This window comes from Oreochromis aureus, linkage group 11 (assembly GCF_013358895.1).
Source record: "Oreochromis aureus strain Israel breed Guangdong linkage group 11, ZZ_aureus, whole genome shotgun sequence".
Classification (NCBI taxonomy): Eukaryota; Metazoa; Chordata; class Actinopteri; order Cichliformes; family Cichlidae; genus Oreochromis; species Oreochromis aureus.
Genome location: NC_052952.1, coordinates 32,347,377 through 32,364,219, shown reverse-complemented (window position 1 = coordinate 32,364,219; position 16,843 = coordinate 32,347,377). Strand labels below are relative to the sequence as shown.

At 38.7% G+C, this 16,843-nt stretch overlaps 3 protein-coding genes across 3 annotated transcripts in view; 1 reads left to right on the top strand and 2 right to left on the bottom strand.

Moving 5' to 3' along the window:
• The window catches only part of vwdel (von Willebrand factor D and EGF domains-like), a 31,143-nt gene extending 30,520 nt beyond the window's left edge, over nucleotides 1-623 (bottom strand). The window contains exon 1 of the mRNA XM_039619734.1: nucleotides 302-623. Coding sequence (XP_039475668.1) covers nucleotides 302-377 — 76 coding nt within the window. The 5' untranslated portion in view covers nucleotides 378-623. The remainder of the gene's footprint in view (nucleotides 1-301) is intronic.
• Nucleotides 624-8,677: 8,054 nt separating this feature from the next.
• Nucleotides 8,678-11,002, top strand: si:dkey-30e9.6 (uncharacterized protein LOC564083 homolog). Its single transcript, XM_039619117.1, has 4 exons — nucleotides 8,678-9,177; nucleotides 9,353-9,437; nucleotides 9,573-9,712; nucleotides 10,815-11,002. Exons 1-4 carry the CDS (start codon nucleotides 8,743-8,745, stop codon nucleotides 10,899-10,901), a joined length of 747 nt encoding a protein of 248 aa, XP_039475051.1. The 5' UTR covers nucleotides 8,678-8,742; the 3' UTR covers nucleotides 10,902-11,002.
• Nucleotides 11,003-11,389: 387 nt separating this feature from the next.
• On the bottom strand, nucleotides 11,390-15,106 carry LOC120442839. Its single transcript, XM_039620183.1, has 5 exons — nucleotides 14,791-15,106; nucleotides 13,334-14,174; nucleotides 12,653-12,850; nucleotides 12,275-12,485; nucleotides 11,390-12,007 (listed from the first exon to the last, which is right to left on the bottom strand). Exons 2-5 carry the CDS (start codon nucleotides 14,064-14,066, stop codon nucleotides 11,746-11,748), a joined length of 1,404 nt encoding a protein of 467 aa, XP_039476117.1. The 5' UTR covers nucleotides 14,067-14,174; nucleotides 14,791-15,106; the 3' UTR covers nucleotides 11,390-11,745.
• Nucleotides 15,107-16,843: the final 1,737 nt, after the last annotated feature.

The window sequence follows — 16,843 nt, the reverse complement described above, 5'->3', positions numbered from 1 at the left end:
TGAGGGGAAGCCTGAGAGCAGAATACGTCATGTGGGATATTTGGAGGTTATGTGGCCTTGGATACCTTCATAATAGATGGAAAGGCGTCAGCTTATTTTTGACACTGCTAAAGAAGTCCTGCAGCATCACTAAAGCTAGCTGTCTTTATATTAACCCTCCTGAAAACCTCCTGCATCCCCCTAAACCGAGAATAGTCTTAAAAGTTATTTGCATGTGGAAATATGAAATTGCAAAATAACATTTAAATACTTGAAATACTCAAAGACGGTGTCTCTGATTACTTTAGAGCTGTGAGCTTACCTGTTTGAACGTGCACTGCGTTGGGCAGTGAAAATGCAACACAGAGAAGAAGTTTAGAAAGAGTTTCAGGTCTCATCGTCCCTCAGTGTCCAGCACGCGACTCTGCCACCAAACAGCGCGAGCGCTCAGCGCGATTGGCCCCGTTGTTGTGCCAAAAGACCCCCCTCTCTCTCTCTCCCTCTCTCTCTCTCTCTCTCCCTCTCTCTCTCTCGGCTTTCAGGCCAAAAACGAACGAACCAGCAGGAAATCCGGAGGTGCTTCAGGCTGAAAGAAGAAGAAGCTGATCGTGATGCTGGACTGCAGCGGCTGACCTCAAACTGCTGCACGCTGCACTGCTACAGTGTGTTAGGAGGAGCAAACCTGCTGACGACCCAAACCTCTGCACATACCCGCACGAATGGAAAAAGAGTTGTTTCAGATGCTGAAAGATCCAAATTAAGCGGAATCGTGCTGCAACTCAAAACTGATGCATTGTCATATAATCTTCTAGTGATTTCCCCTCAGGAGGTATCATCTTACATCAGGAGATATGGAGAAATTAAACATGAGCATAAAAATGTAAGCCACTCCGTCAGCATGTGAGTGGTTTTTTTCTTCAAAACCGAAACAATTGATTATTTCCAGTAATTGAGCTGATGAAGTGCAGCTCGGGAACAGCACTGAATACTGTACAGAAGACAAACAACACAAAAATATTTAACTCTGGTTTGAACATCATTCCATGACCAAGGCACAAAACAGGAGGACACTGTTCCACCGGGCTCTGGAAAACTCCTGGGCACCCTCAAGTGGATAAATCCAGAGGAGTAAAACCCATCAATGTTTCTAAGTCATTCAGAGATAAGAAAGGGTTGTAGACAATAAGGCGGTTAAAATAAAATCTAACAATACAGTTTTCTCGTTGAGCTTAATGAAGGCCAAGAGAAAAGCTATCAAAGTATAACAAGTTATCAAGAATTCATCAGAATATCCACTGAGAATTTCAGCTAATAGTAATTTTTGTACTAATTTTACCTACCTTTAAATTTAAAACATCACAAGTCTGAATTATTTCAACTAACTAGATATTAACTTATTTTAACTAACAAATGTTAGGAAAATCCATCAATATATATATTTTATTGGGTAAACTTTAAAGGCAAACCTTCATCAGTCTAACTGCTGTTATTCAGAGATGGAATCCTTCCCCAGGATGTTTTGTGGGTCAGAAACTTCTGCATTTTTTTCTGCAACAATTTACGATGGAAAATTAACAAAGACACAAAATGAAATTCAACTTGTTTTTGTTTCTTTCATATTTTTATTTGAAGGGAAATGGATGTTAAAAATGGTAATCTCAGTCAGATCAAGCTTGTAAAACTGTCTGCACCACATTTTTTTTCTTGTCTTTCTAAACGGGGAGAAAAGGACCAAAGGACTAATCACGAGAAGTTTATTACTGGCCAGTCAGTGGTATTTCATTAGTCACAACTCCAAACTGCTAAAACAGATGGCCTCCGTGCTCCATTTTTCAGGGAACTGATCCTCGCCAAACAGTGGGATTTTGTATAAACCAGATATCACATTAACATCTTTTTTCCAAGCTGCTTGCTTCCATTCTCATGCTTTTACTGCAGCTGTGTGCCTCAGATATTGTTTTGCCGGCAGGAGCTGAGAAGCTGTTTGCTCTGTTAAAAGACCTGAAACTGATCTGTTCAGGGGAAAATATGAAAAAGAGGAAGTGATAGCTCAATTCTAGTTGTTAAAAAATCGATGGCTCTCAAAACAAAATATACAAAGAAGACATAATATAAGAAACAGGGAAAGAAAATGTGGGGGGCTGTTGTTTTTTTTAACATTTAAGAGCATCAAGAAGAGAAGCGATGCTGCAATTCTTTCTTCTATAAAACTGTTGAAGGACATCTAGAAATGTGTTGTTCATCCACCCTAATTTAGAAAGGTTAAGATTACAATCTTACAAATTATTCCCACCAAATGATTGATATATCAGCTTGAAGAGTTAGACAAATTATTAATAAAACAAAACTGTTTGTTTCAGTTCCTACTTTCCTTTCTAAAAGCAGTTTAAGCTGTTAAACTAAGTTATTATACATCTGCAGGACTGCTGTAGTCTCACATTTTTAAAATTCAAGTATCAGCAGGAAGGTTATTTCCAGTTTTAATAAATTGTAAAGTCTCACTAAGAGCAGGAAGACAAAGGTCTGTGATTAATTATAAGTAGTCTAGCAGAGCCAACCAGAAGCAGTGGATATCTAACAGCTAAGCAGGTTGTGGACCACACCTCCTCCGCTCTTCCCCCTGCCCAACATGAAGCTGCCCGACTGTCTTGTTGAGACGCTCGTCTGTTTGAAGGACATAAGCCCTCCCTCATAAATCTCCTGGACCATCAACCTGGTAAAAGCCTGGAATAGCCATTAGGTAAAAACCCACTTACTTTCCCTCTGTTCACTCCTCGTCTTACACAACCAGCGATTAAACCTCAATACAGAAACTGAGGTTGTTCATGACCGTTATAATGATAGTGGGGTTTTTCTCACTTTGGCTTTTTGGCTTTTAATTACAATTAACTTTATGATTTTTGGCTCTTTTTTTTTCTTTTTACAGATTTTGAAGCAAATTTGCCTCAACTCGATCAGGTAGGGAAAACCTGTATCAGTGTCAAGCATACATATATACTTGCATGACATGTTTGATTGTGTAACTGCCAAATTACATTGAGGGAAGAAAAAACTGAAAGGAAAATTGGCATAATTGCCTAATAGCTTAAGCTAATCATACAAGCTAATTTTGTTCAATTTTCTCTCATTACAATCAGTAATAATGCAAAAATGGCTGCACTGCAGTGTCCCTTCAAGAAATGTGATATACACTATGCAGGTAAACTAAATAATTACTGTAACATTCACCACTGATGGGAAAAAAATATGAACAAATATGAGACAAATATGGTTAGTCATAAACAGCACAACATCAGGAGTTAGTGAAATAAGACCGAGTAAAAAGAAAGAGGTAAGTTTGAAAGTCTGTGCTCCGATTTACAGCCTGGGTGAGGGCGAGGCTGCTGACTTAGGCCCGAGCATACTGGTGATGGACCACCCTGCTGCCTGTGCTGATCTCCTGTGGAGAAGATTTGGAAAACATTGTCCACATCATGATTCCTGAGCTTGTGTCCTGACTAACAAGTGTTCAATTATTTGTGTTAGAAGAAGATTTCAGAGGAAAAGAGTTCTATTAGTCACCCTGTTGGTACAATGCACTGATATGCTGGAAAAAAGATGTGCAAGTCAAAGGCTTACATTCACCTTCTCGAAATGCGCATTTGAATCTGAATCTAAGAATCAGTAAAAAATAATCAGTCAGAGCCAAAAGATTTGGGTAAAAAGTCTAAATTTCCTGTTTAACAGTGTTAGCTTGTCAAATTTTAGATCACCTTAATTATAACAGAGTAAATGATAGTAACTTTTTTATGTGGTGCCTGTAAAAACACATTTTACAAACAAAAGTAGAAAACTGAAATCAAAGAGTCAGATATTATAGACAAAACCAAAAAAAGATCACATTAAAGAAAAAAGAACACACTGCAGATTCAATACACAGATTGTCCACGTGGTTCATAAATATTTGCAAAGCCTTGTATAACAATAGATCTGCTGTAATTGTTCATGCTACAAAGGGAGCTGCTTTGTGAGGAGCAGATGCGACTTTGGAGCAGCTGCGTCACGATGACACAAACTATTCCTGCTTCAGCTCCCGACATCCAACCTCCCGTCGCATTCCCCGACCAAGGTGGAGCAATCAACACCACCCAAAAACAATTCAAACTATATTTGTGTAGTCTCTGATCCAGCTAACCAAAATCCTAAATCCCATCATGGACAAACATGCTGTAAGTTAAGACCAGTTGATATGGAACCCTAAAATGCTAAACATACATAAACAATCAATAATATCTATAAAAAAAGATATTTATATTTGTGTGTGTGTGAGCCCACCTTTTGAACTGATAAACAAACATTACATGGCCATAAATACAGGATTTTACTAGTGACATTATAAAACCTTAAAGGGACCTGATTTTGCTCCTTTCGACCTCCACATTATCATTCATAAATTCAAACCTCTTCTAATTTTCTGACTGATTGTATTTAATTTGACGTTTTTTATTCACTGATTTGCCTCCACATTAACACACTCCTCACCCTATTATTCTATGTGAACAAAGATAAACACAAAGAAGAAAACGAGGGAAGAGAGACTGATCTCATGGGACAAGCAGCAATGACAGAAACCTTAAACTCCTGCTTCAGCTGCAGTGCTCGAACAAGCGTAAAAACAGATGGAGGCCCTGAAACTCAGTCAGACGTTGGGATGGGAACATGAGAAACTCCATGTTACATCAGTATTTTCCTTAAAAGCAATTACACATCTGTCATCTGCAGGCTTCTCTCTCTGAATTTATCTGTGTTACGTCTTCTCTTGGTGTTAAAACAACAAAGCCATATTGTCTGAGTGACTTGGAGATAAAAGGTGTCATGTCTGACCACCAGATCCTGTAAGTGTTTCTTTGGAACTACTGATTACCTGACAGGTGTAAATGTTACTCGGTTCAGTGGTATGGCTGTTCAGAAACAGGACCGAGGGCCTGGAGGTTGACCGGAGCCTCTGAAGGTGGCAGCTCCTGATTTTACAGGCTGAGTAAGGTCAGGTCCTTCACAAGCGCTGTTTGGTCTCAGCTCAGGTTTCCCGTTGCCTTTGCTGTCTGATGTCAGCTGTCCAAGTAGCTACAAACAAAGTGGCTGCTGCAACAACTGTGGTGCTGCATACAGATCAGTGTTTACCCGACGGGATCGCTTCTATTTACTGTCAGCCTCTTCTAAAACACAACAGATGTTATTGTTTCTTTTTTTGTTATTGTGAAAAGAGAATAAAATGGGTATTTTTTTGTTATGATGAGTTAATTTTGAAATATAGTAAAAAAAAAATCTTCCAGGTTTTGGGTTTAAAGTTCTAAGAGCCACGAAAGTAGATTTTTGTTTTAGTTTTTTTCTTATCTCATACCACTATTATTACACAGTAGTATGAAATTTTCCATTTATTTTTCAATTAAATTACTTTTTAAAAACATTTGCTTTAGTTTTAGATGTTTTTGCACAGGATTTGCTTTTTTCAGTCCAGTTTTTATTAGTTCGCTGTTAGTTTTAGTCTTTTTACTTATTAAACATATTAGTTTGGTGTTGCAAAAAAGCTTTTTCCAGCTGAGGCAAATAGCAAAGCTGAAGCCAGTTTTGTCAAGACTTGACATGGAGATGGTAATACATGCCTTTATTTCAACACGGCTTGACTACTGTAATGCACTTTATGTTGGAGTCAGCCAAGGATCTCTTGCTCGTCTTCAGCTCGTTCAAAATGCTGCTGCCCGCCTCTTGACTGGTACCCACAGGCATGAACATGTAACACCTATCCTGTCCTCTCTTCACTGGCTTCCTGTTCATCACAGAATTAATTTCAAAGTCCTAACGCTGGTTTATAAATGCCTTAATGGTCTTGCTCCCTGATACCTTTCCGAGTTACTTCAGCCTTATATTCCTTCACGGACCCTCAGATCAGCTGACCAGCTGCTGTTGGTTGTCCCAAAATCAAGGTTCAAATACAGAGGAGAACGAGCCTTTTCAATTATGGCTCCAAAACTTTGGAATATGCTGCCTTTAAATATTAGACGGGCATCTTCGTTTCCTGTTTTTAAAACGCTTTTGAAAACACACCTTTTTTCGATAGCGTTCAGACTGGCGTGAGTTGATATGTTTTTTTTATATGTTTTATTATGTTTTTATGTGAGTGTCAGTGGTTTTATCTTGTGTTTTACCCTTTTGTTTCTGCACAGCACTTTGGGCAAACCTTTTGTTTTTAAATGTGCTATATAAATAAATTGGATTTGGATTTGGACTTATTCAGATTTGGAGGGTAATCATCAGGGGAAAGATTTAACATGTTCAGAAGAGGTAGACCAAGATGACAAACTAAATTTTCTCAACAGTTTTATTTTATGTTTGTGAAACTTAAATAAAGATTAAACGCTTGAACATGAAGCAATATATTAATGATAATACTACTATAGAAACAGACATTTTGATAAGAATTATAGTCAAAACCTTTTATAAAGATAAAACAACAAAACATGAATGCAATAATTTAATCTAATATTATTTTTATGTACTGAGTTGTGGTCACTTTGGGAAGTCTGGTGTTCTGGTTCTAATAAACAAAACGTCTGGCATGAAGGAAAAATCACCATCATAATGCGGCTACCCCTTCGGCGCCAGCTGTGGGCTCAAGGCTGGAGCTGAACAAAAACTCCCTGATAACAACTGTGTTGAGTCTGTTCCTTCCCATTCCATACAAGGCCACCTGGGTTGGCTGGAAGACTGTTTACTTAGCCTGGCAGGGCGAAGGACACTGTCTCAACTGAACTATGGACACGCACACACATACATATACTGATACTGATAAGCACTCACTGACGCATCACCCTCCCTACCCAACGCCACCTCCAACGCTTACCTCCCCTCTGATGTGGACATCGGGTCAGTTGGAGGCGCAGTCGAAGATTGCAGCGGTCCCAGATCAGATGTACACACTGGAACACTTTCCCATGGTGCTTGTCTGTGTTTATTGTGTTATGGTGTGTTGATATCTGTGCATTCCTGTATTATCCTTTTGTGTTACATATTTCGATGTTTTTTTCCTCGCTACCTGGCCTGACCTGTCTCCCCAATGTGATGTTTGTATTGTATGTACGGTCGGCAAGGTCTGTCATCTCGGTTGTGGGCAAAAGACTTGCAACTGACAAATAAAGGCTATCTCATCTCATCTCTCATCTCATCTCATCTCATCTCATCTCAAAAGAGTGGGCTTCCTTTCCACTGTGTGGTTCAGTCAATAAAAACCTGCTGTGTAGCAGCCATAAACTTTCAAGCAGTATTCTCTAACAGACTGACTGCACCTTGAATCTGGAAGATGCATCACTGTTTGTCACATCCTGGCTTTCCTCTAACTCTGTATGTGCTCTAAGCCATCTGAACGGTTTATACCACATCGGTTTGTGTTCACATCTTTGGGTTTCTCTGAGGATGAACTTTAGTACTTCAGGACAGGAAATGAAAGATAGGAATGAAGAGTTTGCTCCTGATAAAAGAATGAAAAAGCGTTTCATACCTGTGAACATCAGCTGTTCTCTGCTGGCGGCTGCAAGACCACAATATCTGCTGCCATCTAGTGGTCATTCAGATATCACATACAATTATTTGTGGTAGAAATCTAAGATCTGTGCTTTAAAATCGTTATATAGTCACAGTTTTTAAATTGTAAAATAATGTGATTTTTAATTCCTGGTTAGTTGAAGTGAACCTAAAGTAATAATAAATAATAACAATCTGCAATCAAGTACTCTTGGTTTTCATTCACCTTTACTGGACATTGTCTGCACTCTTTTGGTTAACTTGACAAGGTCTTACTTAACAATTTTAATAAGATTATAATGATTCAAAGGCTGTGAGATACAGGGGCTTTAGACATAACTGATTAGGTCCAAATTATATACAAGCTTAAATTTATAAAAAACTACAGCAATTAAAACCAGTCTTAAACCTCCACAGTGTATCTGTATAAACTAAAATAGACATAGTTTATTCCACAGGATCATGTAGTTGCCTCAGACCAGTAATTAACCCCATAACAAAGAGCATTTAGATGTATTTGAATTTGGGATCCACAAGTCCATCCTTCAGATTTCGGGCACTTTAATTATATATAATAATAATTGTACATGGGCGTTAATATATCTCATGCAATTCATATTATGCTTGATACTTAATTAATCATATCTCATAATTTCATAGCTCTCTGCTTTATTTTTCAATTAAACTTATTTATTTAGTTGCACACAGTTGGTTGGGGGAAAGGACACTTTGAGCCTGTGTATGTCCTCTACATTTTACAAAATTGACAAAGTTGAATTTGACTTTAAAATACTGTATTTGACAATGTAAAACTGAAGGTTTACTGCATTATAGAAAACAAATAAAATGGACTGCAGGGTGCCATGGTCTCTGTAATCCAGAGGCCACATTGTTTGCAGCGTTGCCAAGTTCCTGTTTTCTGTTTTGTTGAATGTCCTGCTGAGCTCAGCCCACTCTTTGTTCTTTTTGTTAAGAAGGCTAAAGGCACTGGTTACCAAGCAGCTTGTTTTATGTGTCTGCAGTCAGCCTTTTTGTTTCCTTCTTCTTAGGCTAAAACTGGGTTCTGGACATCTGCACAACCGGTACAAGGACATTACACTCAAACTCTGAGGATTCATATTTTAGGTCCGTAATGAGAAATCTTCCTGAAATTCAGGGTAAGAACTTCCATTATTATTTGGAAATCAGCCTCATCACCAAATCAAAATGATTCCAACCGAGTTGTTACAGCCATTGTCCTCAGTTTCTTTTGAAAGACAAACACAATTTGCTGCGAGTCAAGATCTCTCCTTTGCAAGAAGCAAATATTTTAGGCTAAGAAAGACAGACAGGGAGTGTGATGTGCAGAGCAACAGGTCACCAGATTTCTCAGTGAAACTGTACAGCAGTCTGTCTGCTTCAGAAATAAGGGAAAGAAAGAAAAATATAAAGATAGTTGCACCTCAGCCCAAAGAAATGAAGAGGAGATATAGAACATTTCTACCAAATTCTCTGTCCTCGAGTCCAAAGAGAAAAGAACCTCCAAAGTTCATCGCTTCACACAAGCCTCCTGATGCTCTGGAGACTGAACTGATGTTTGTCAAGATTGGAAAGTATCATTCTGGGACGTACAAGAACCCCAAACCTCACAACTTCAGACCAGTAAGTGTCCCCAAACAGTCCATGGATTTTGTACCTTTTTGAAACACAGACACATGTAAACTGCAGACAATGCAGTCTGTTTTAGAGCACAATATCTGGTTTAAACACAAGAGGAAGATGCAGACAAAACATTAACATGATCGCTGGACTTTTTGCTTTAAATCACTGATTTCAGCTTGACGAGGAGCTTCCAGATATGATAATTGCACATGAGAGAGATCCTGGCAACCTGAAGTTAAAATTAAAGCATTTGGACACTTGTGAGTAGTTTTCTTGAGTTTGATTTGCAGCTTTATCTTGCTTTTCTATTGAGGTAGCAACATTTAGTGAAACAAATGGATTTGTGACAAGATCAAAAGCCTCTTTTCTCTTGATTAATATTGTTTCTCTTCTAGTGAGGATCAGATCTGAGACAGATTTTAGTTTTCGAGACACCAACACACGGATGGACACCTATAAACCTGCAGAGCCAAAATGGGATGCCCAACTCTTTCTCCCTCCACTGCCCTGGCCTCCAAAATCAGCTTCCTACACGGTCAGTAGTTTCTCAATTTTAGCGCTGTAAAGTAGCTAATTATATTCAAGTCTCAGAGGGCTGTTGTCTAAAAAACAAACTAAAATCATGTAATCGTTACACAGATATGTTCTGTGGGAAGGCTTAAAGGCCATGTGAGTACAACAAAGTATGAAAATACACTTTTTCTTTAGATTGCAGCCCTCTGCAGGACAAGTTTAAACTCGATCAGGGGTCTCAAACTTAAATGATCTGTGGGCACTGTCATCTCATGTGAAGGAGACTTTAGTGTTCAAGCAGCACAAACAAACAAGAAAACACCCACAAATATTTACTAAAATGTAGTGTTTTCTTTATTTTTATTTCAAATATTGTATAACAAGAGAAAACTGCAAACGTGAATGCAATTTTTTTTCTCACTTTTAACTAACTGAAGCCTTTCATTGAACTACCAAACAAACAAATTGGTACTCTCTTGCTGGCTCTCTTAATTTTGTTCTTATTTAACAAAATAAAAATGCAGACATAAGTGTACACTGTAGTTTTTGACTTCTAGTAAAACTTGTTTTCTTTACAAATACTTCTCTCACTGAAGTACCACAGCCAATCTCTCAACATGTTTGTGCTCTCTGCTCATATTGCCTTCATATTAAATTATTTTTTACTTTTTAAAGAACTTATTTTAACATTGCACTCAAAAACAAACAAATCCTCCTCAACAAGAAAAGTAACTTCAAGGGCCAAATCATATTATATTTCTTCATATCAATGTACGGGCTGCAAGTAGGGGTGACGTGGGCTGGAAGTGGCCCCTGGGCTGCGAGTTTGAGACACCTGATCTAGATAAATGATGGCTTGACCAACAATAACATTAAAGCACCAGTTACACATAGATGCATGAAAATAATGATTTGATAATAATACGTCATTTTCCTTTTGATAAAGTGTCTAAACATATTGGGGGAATTTATAATTTCATGTTGAATCTTTTTCTCGATTAAACTATTTTTATTTCTCGTTACATTCACAAAAACACTGTGTCAAAGTTTTTGTTTTATTTCTTGCAACAGTTTAGAAGGTGTAAAGCTCCATCTTTATTATCGCTTCTTCTCCTCATTCACAGAGACACAAACGAAGAAGAGAAGCGTACAGTGCTTTCCTCGACCGTGTGGAAGAGAAACTTGTGAGAACCTGGAAAAATAAGCCGTGACTCTCTGTCTTCCTTTAGCCCTGTAGCTCCAAGTTTTTGAGACTTCTACATCATCAGTGTGATTTTTCTTTTTACAATACATTTTTAAGCAATTAGCTACACACAGAAGCCAGATGTAGCAAATGTGATGTTTTCCTATTTACTTATCAGAAGATTTAATAAACATTTGAATAAACAAACCAGTTTCAAAAAGTTTGAATTTTCTTGCAATGATTTCATGTTTCAGGCTTCACAAGGTTCAACACATTCGCTTCTTTCTCTAAATCCTCCCTCGCTCATGCTGCAATAGACTTCGGCTGCTGGGGGTTTCCCGTGATGCACTGAGTCTTTCACCTCTCACCCTTCATCACTCACTGATTTGCAAATTGCTACAAGAAATTATTAACTAAATTTAAACTGAAATAAAGTGAAAAACAATAATGCAGTTCTTTATGAAACTAGTTTTTATTTGATCAAAAAACAAAACAAAAAAATTATAAATACTCACACAACCAGAGAATTTCCCATTGTAACATGCTTGTAGCAATGCATTCAAAAATAACACTGGAATATTTCACATCGCATCACATCATTTTAACCATATGTAAAGTTTCTCTGCAGCAACAAAGCAGCAGCTTATTTCTTTGACCTTCATTTATTTTAAAGGTAGTGTTGCACCCATTGGGAGTCCTTGGGGTGATACAGATGTTTAAAGCTGCTATGGTACCTCATGGTAACCATTACTGAACTGAGCACCTGCTGCATCTACATGAAAGTCCATATCAATTAGTATCCTGAGGCACTGGAGAAAAAAAGACTATATAATAATAATTTTTCTGTATTGTTCACTTTGCACTGCTCAGGATTAGAATCGTGTTTCCTCTCGTTCCCAAATGCAGTCGCATTCTCGAAAAACGTCCCTTTTGGGCATCGTGGTCATGATGCTGAACCTGTTCCTGGAGAGCTCCCGCAGCTCCTTGATCAGTCTCTCCAAAGATGGACTCGGCCAAGTTTTGTTTTTGTCACTTATAAGAATGTATGTCTGTCTCGTGATCAGCTCCAGTCGCTCCAGGTGTCGCAGCTTGTTGAGGAACAGCAGGTCTCTTTTTGGTTCCTCACGGTGGAATCTACAGAAGACAGGACAGGAAAAAACGTCAGCTCTAGTTGCGTGTTGGCAACGATAGGCCCATAATGGGAAATTGTTGACAAGATTTCTGTAGTGTTTGAGTTGTACTTCAGCTCAAATCAAGACAGAAAAAAGCTTCATTTAAAGCAAAATGTAAATTATGTCAGTTTCTCAAGTGAGATGATTTGATGCTGCAGGTCACACATAAACCATCAAATGGAACTTTTACTTCGTAACAGTAATAAAAATAAAACTCTGCTGGGCATACCGTATCCTGAGAGTCTTGAGTTGAGGAAACAGTGTAGGAAGCAGTTTGCAGAGACTATCGGCAAAGCGGTTCTGATCTATGTCGAGATGCTCAACTCGCTTGAGTTGAGATGCAATGGAGTTCATCTGGCACGTGCATATGGATGTTCGCAGTGTCAGACTGGTCACCTGGGGTGGAAGGGCTTCCGTATAAGAGGCAAGAAAATTCCCTCCTATAAGGAAAGAAATGACAGGACAGAAGTTACAGAAACAGTTTTGGCCTGGAGCTTCACACAGCTTCACTTAAAAAAAACAAAAAAAAAGGATGCATGCAAGACAACAGATTTCTGCTTACTACACACACACACAATACAAAGATTAAATGCATGTTTTGGCTCACCAATGATTGAGAGTGATTCCAGCTGTTGCAGATGATTGAGCCAGGAATAGAGATTGCACTGGATACCATCCCAGGGGTACCTGTAGTGGACAGCAAGCGACTTGAGTGAAGTCAGACCCCTCAGCGCGTACTCCGACAGGATGATTTCTGTGTAATTGACTAACTCCAAAGAGATCAGTTCTGGGCCGCCGTACTCTCCTACAGGATAAAAGAGGTGGTTAGTTAAACATTTAGTCTCTGTCGGGTAAGTTTAGCATAGTCACACAATACTACACAACAGACTGTGTGATCAGAATACTAATCAGAATATGTTGTATGTATGTAATCAGAATAATAATCCCTAAGGAAATTATTGGTCCAAGATAGTTTAGTCTAATACTGTTACTAATTAAATAATACAATATTACAAGTACATTACAGTTTCCAAAATTTAAGAAATAGCACTAATATATACAAATCGCTCAATTATAAACATCAAGAATATTACAGAGGTGAAATATATATCATGCAGCATGTGTGCAGCTCAACTGACTTCAATATGATGGGTTTTGTTCCAATATTAAAGCATAATGTAAAGAAAATATTGTATTTTCTTGATGAAAACTCTTGTCAAAGGTGTAAAAGTGACTGTATTGGTTCTGATGCATGCAAGTGTAAAATATAATCAGGAGACTGGCTTACCTGGGTTTTCTGGGTCCAGTGGGTAGAAGTAGTTGTCGGGCAGTGGCACTGGTGGCTCCCCTTTCATTCCCCAGGATAAGTGTTTGAGTTTCTTCAGGCTTAGCAGCAGATTGTGGAAGACGTAAGAGGGCACTGGCCTCATCCTCCCAAGCCCTTCACTTTCCTGCTGGTGGAACAGCAAGTACTCCAGGTTGACCAAGCGTGACACGCTGTTGATGAACTCCACAGTGTCTTCGCAGGACATCTGAATGTTGCACACGCTCAGGTGAGTCAGCCGCTCTGCTAGTTGCTTACGCTGACACTGCACCAGTAACGGCTCAACCCAGGTGGCGTTTCGTACCCCAAGACTCGTCAGGTTGGGGAATTCACACAGGTTGTCTAAGTATTTCATCTTGTAATTCCGCCGTTCCCTCACACAGACAATGGTGTTGAGCGATGGGAGGGACTTGCTGAGGATTTTCCAATCTTTGGGTCGTAAATGTTGCACTGTGGCACGGCTGACCCCACGGCACTGCACGGTGTCCCAGAATCCAGACGTGTAGCGGGGAAAGTAGGAGAGTCCTGCTGTATAATCCTTCCACAGGGACGGGTGGTCGATGAGATCTCTGAAGTGTCTGCAGCAGAGGCGGGCTGTGTGCTTTTCCTCAGTGTTCAAGTAGCCGAACACCAAAACCCAAACTTCAGGTGGCAGATATGGTAGCTCCTGGACCTTCATGTTGACTGTTTGAGCCATTGCACCTCAATTCCTTACACAAATTCAACCAATGCAGAAGCTGCAGACCTACAATTAATAGTCCTTTGCCCTGAGTAATCACACTGATTCGCTGAAAGGTAGGAGCACCTGGAAAGGGAACAACAACAGTTTACAACCCAGACTAAACAAAAAATGACCAAGACCTCACTTAAGCGCTTTTTTTTTTTTTTTATGTAAAAGGTGTTTATTTTTGCCCCAAACTATTCAGGCAAGCCTCGCACCTCCAGCAAGACTGTAATATGAAATAACTATCCCAACGTCCTTGTGGGTTGCCATGTGAATTTAAAGAAGCTTGTTGAGGTGAAATTTGCTTGTGCCTGTGAGTCACTGAAAACAAGGCCTCCTTGTATTTATCTCCAAATAAATCAATCGCTGACTCAGTCTGGCTTCATGAAATGTGGGTATAAAAAGTCATATCATTATTATAATCCTAGGTTATTTTCACAAAGCATTGAATCCATTTAATTCCTTACAGCCAGCCAAAAAAACAAAACAAATGAAGGATAATCTGAGATGTGTTTTAACAGAAAAACCACTTTCCCTCCCAAAATCACTTAAAACAGGTCAGTAAAGATTTATCCATACTTTAAATGCTTAACTTGATGAAAACAGCATTGCAGTACATCTAACCAGCAGAGATGCTACAACAGGTAAACTTGAACTACATAGCAAATTATAGTTTGTGGCAGAGAATAATGCTTACCTTGCAGGAGTTTGAAAGTTCAAATCCAGTAAGAAGCAGTTGGAGAAGCTCTTCCAGCCTGCACACACACAGGGCCAAAGCAGAGTGACTATCCCTGGTCTGTGACCCTTAAAAAGGTTGCTGGTACTTAATTAAGATATGACTTTGTCAATAGAATAATCCCTGTATATCCTGTTATTTGTCTGCTGTTGACATCATCAGTCAAGTGGGGTGTGTCAACGACTCCTTTTCCACCTCAACAACTATCAATAAGTCAATCAAACGTGACTTGAGGCTGAAGTTCATCACTCCATTGTTGTGTTCCAGACTGCTTGATCACATCACTTACATGTCTCCAGTCCCCACTCACTGTTTCATGTCCTTTCTCTTTCTCATATGCATCTGAAAGCCCATCATGACATATTGCTGTTGCATGTGTTCATGAAGAATTCCTGTTTAAAACGACTAAACTAGCACACTTAGAAAACAACACCAGTCACACTGAGCCACACATTTTTTGCCCCTTTTTCTTAGCTAAATATAAATCAAAGTAAATAATATTTCAATGTTTTATTTAAATAAGATATTTTATTTCAACCTTGTATTAACTGAATGTTCTACAGCACCAAAGGTTTTGTAATACAACCAGAGTTACATCTTATCTGCAGTCCATCACTGTATATCTGCTAACTCAGAGGCCAGGAAACTTTACCATTTTAAAAAAAAAACAATCTGTTTTTAGCACAATTTTTTTAGTAGCCCAAAATCTCCATGGAGCCACATAAAAGTGTGACTACTCTGCAGTAGGTTATTTGTTTGTTTGTTTATGAACTTTAACTTTATCCATGATCACTTACTAAAACAAATCAGATGATGGGAATACATCTTCAGCGTGCCATCAAGTTTGGCAAAGGCTTGATAACAAGCTAGCATTTGATTCAGGTGTGTAGCTCTCGAGGACTGGAGTTGAACACCCCCGCTCTAGCTGCTCCAAAAGGATTTGGAAGAAATTCATTATCATCTAAAGATTAGATCAGTTTTTACTTGAATTGGACTGTTTTTGTAAGTGATCATGGATAAAGTTAAAGTGCATAAACAAATAACCTACTACAGAGCTCTCCAGGAACAGCAATAAAGATCTTCATGTTTCCTATCACAGTTAATAGATGCATAAAATATGTGCCAAATATTTTATGTGGAGTATGACAGTAGAATTCAGCTGAGGGGGCTCAGTGATCGTTTTCTACAGAGATGGGTTTAACAGAAGTATCGACCACTTTCTCCCACCAAAACCACTGCAAACATCTTTTTAATGATGCACTAACATAAAGAAACAGAGCAGGGACGAGAGAGGTCATACAACTGTGAATTAAACAAAACCTGCATAACCTTTATCTGCTGTTTACAATCTACATGTATTCATCTCAGGGGCGGCGGGGTCAACGAGTCTCAACAGCTCTCTGTTGCAAAAGATCCCAAAAGAGGGGTTAAAGTTCATTCCTGGTCTAAACAAGTCAGCCGTTTTCAGACATGCAAAAAAGCTACACACAAAGCTACTGTTTTTGGGGACAACAACAACAACAAAAAAATTCTATATCAAATAATCTAATACCGTAAATTTAGCTTAATTCAAATCTCTACTGGCTCGATGTACCAAAATAGATTTGTCACATGAAGATGCCCAAAGACTTTGAAACACAAAGAATAAACTCGTGCATATTGTTGAATCAATCATTGATGATAAGTCGTATCAACTTTTAAAAAGTGAATATAAAAGGTAATGTTCTGTAATGTTTGTAAAAAGTTTGTTTTTTGTTGTTTTATCGAAGAAGTGATGAGTAGTTTGCATCAGCGTAATCAAAAATCAACACTTTAACTCTAGTTTGGTCATTTTTATTCATTTTGTTCGAGTGCAGCTGAGCGCCGTCTGACCTACTTTAAGCTGAAGAAGTGAAGTTGGCCAGGAAGCGTAACAGTGAGGTAAGCTGTCCTCATATCACTGTGTTACTGTACATCAACATGAGAGTCGACACTGCTGATTTTTAGAATGTGAATCAACTGTGAGACAAGCCAG

What these genes read in the sequence shown, in the direction of transcription:
- LOC120442839 (XM_039620183.1), bottom strand. Translation starts at nt 14,066, where the DNA reads ATGGCTCAAACAGTCAACATGAAGGTCCAGGAGCTACCATATCTGCCA. An exon ending in ACTGGACCCAGAAAACCCAG is followed by an intron (nt 12,851 to 13,333) that starts GTAAGCCAGTCT and finishes TTTATCCTGTAG; the next exon opens with GAGAGTACGGCGGCCCAGAA. An exon ending in GGAATCACTCTCAATCATTG is followed by an intron (nt 12,486 to 12,652) that starts GTGAGCCAAAAC and finishes CTTTCCTTATAG; the next exon opens with GAGGGAATTTTCTTGCCTCT.
- si:dkey-30e9.6 (XM_039619117.1), top strand. Translation starts at nt 8,743, where the DNA reads ATGATTCCAACCGAGTTGTTACAGCCATTGTCCTCAGTTTCTTTTGAA. An exon ending in AACCTCACAACTTCAGACCA is followed by an intron (nt 9,178 to 9,352) that starts GTAAGTGTCCCC and finishes CACTGATTTCAG; the next exon opens with CTTGACGAGGAGCTTCCAGA. An exon ending in CAAAATCAGCTTCCTACACG is followed by an intron (nt 9,713 to 10,814) that starts GTCAGTAGTTTC and finishes CCTCATTCACAG; the next exon opens with AGACACAAACGAAGAAGAGA.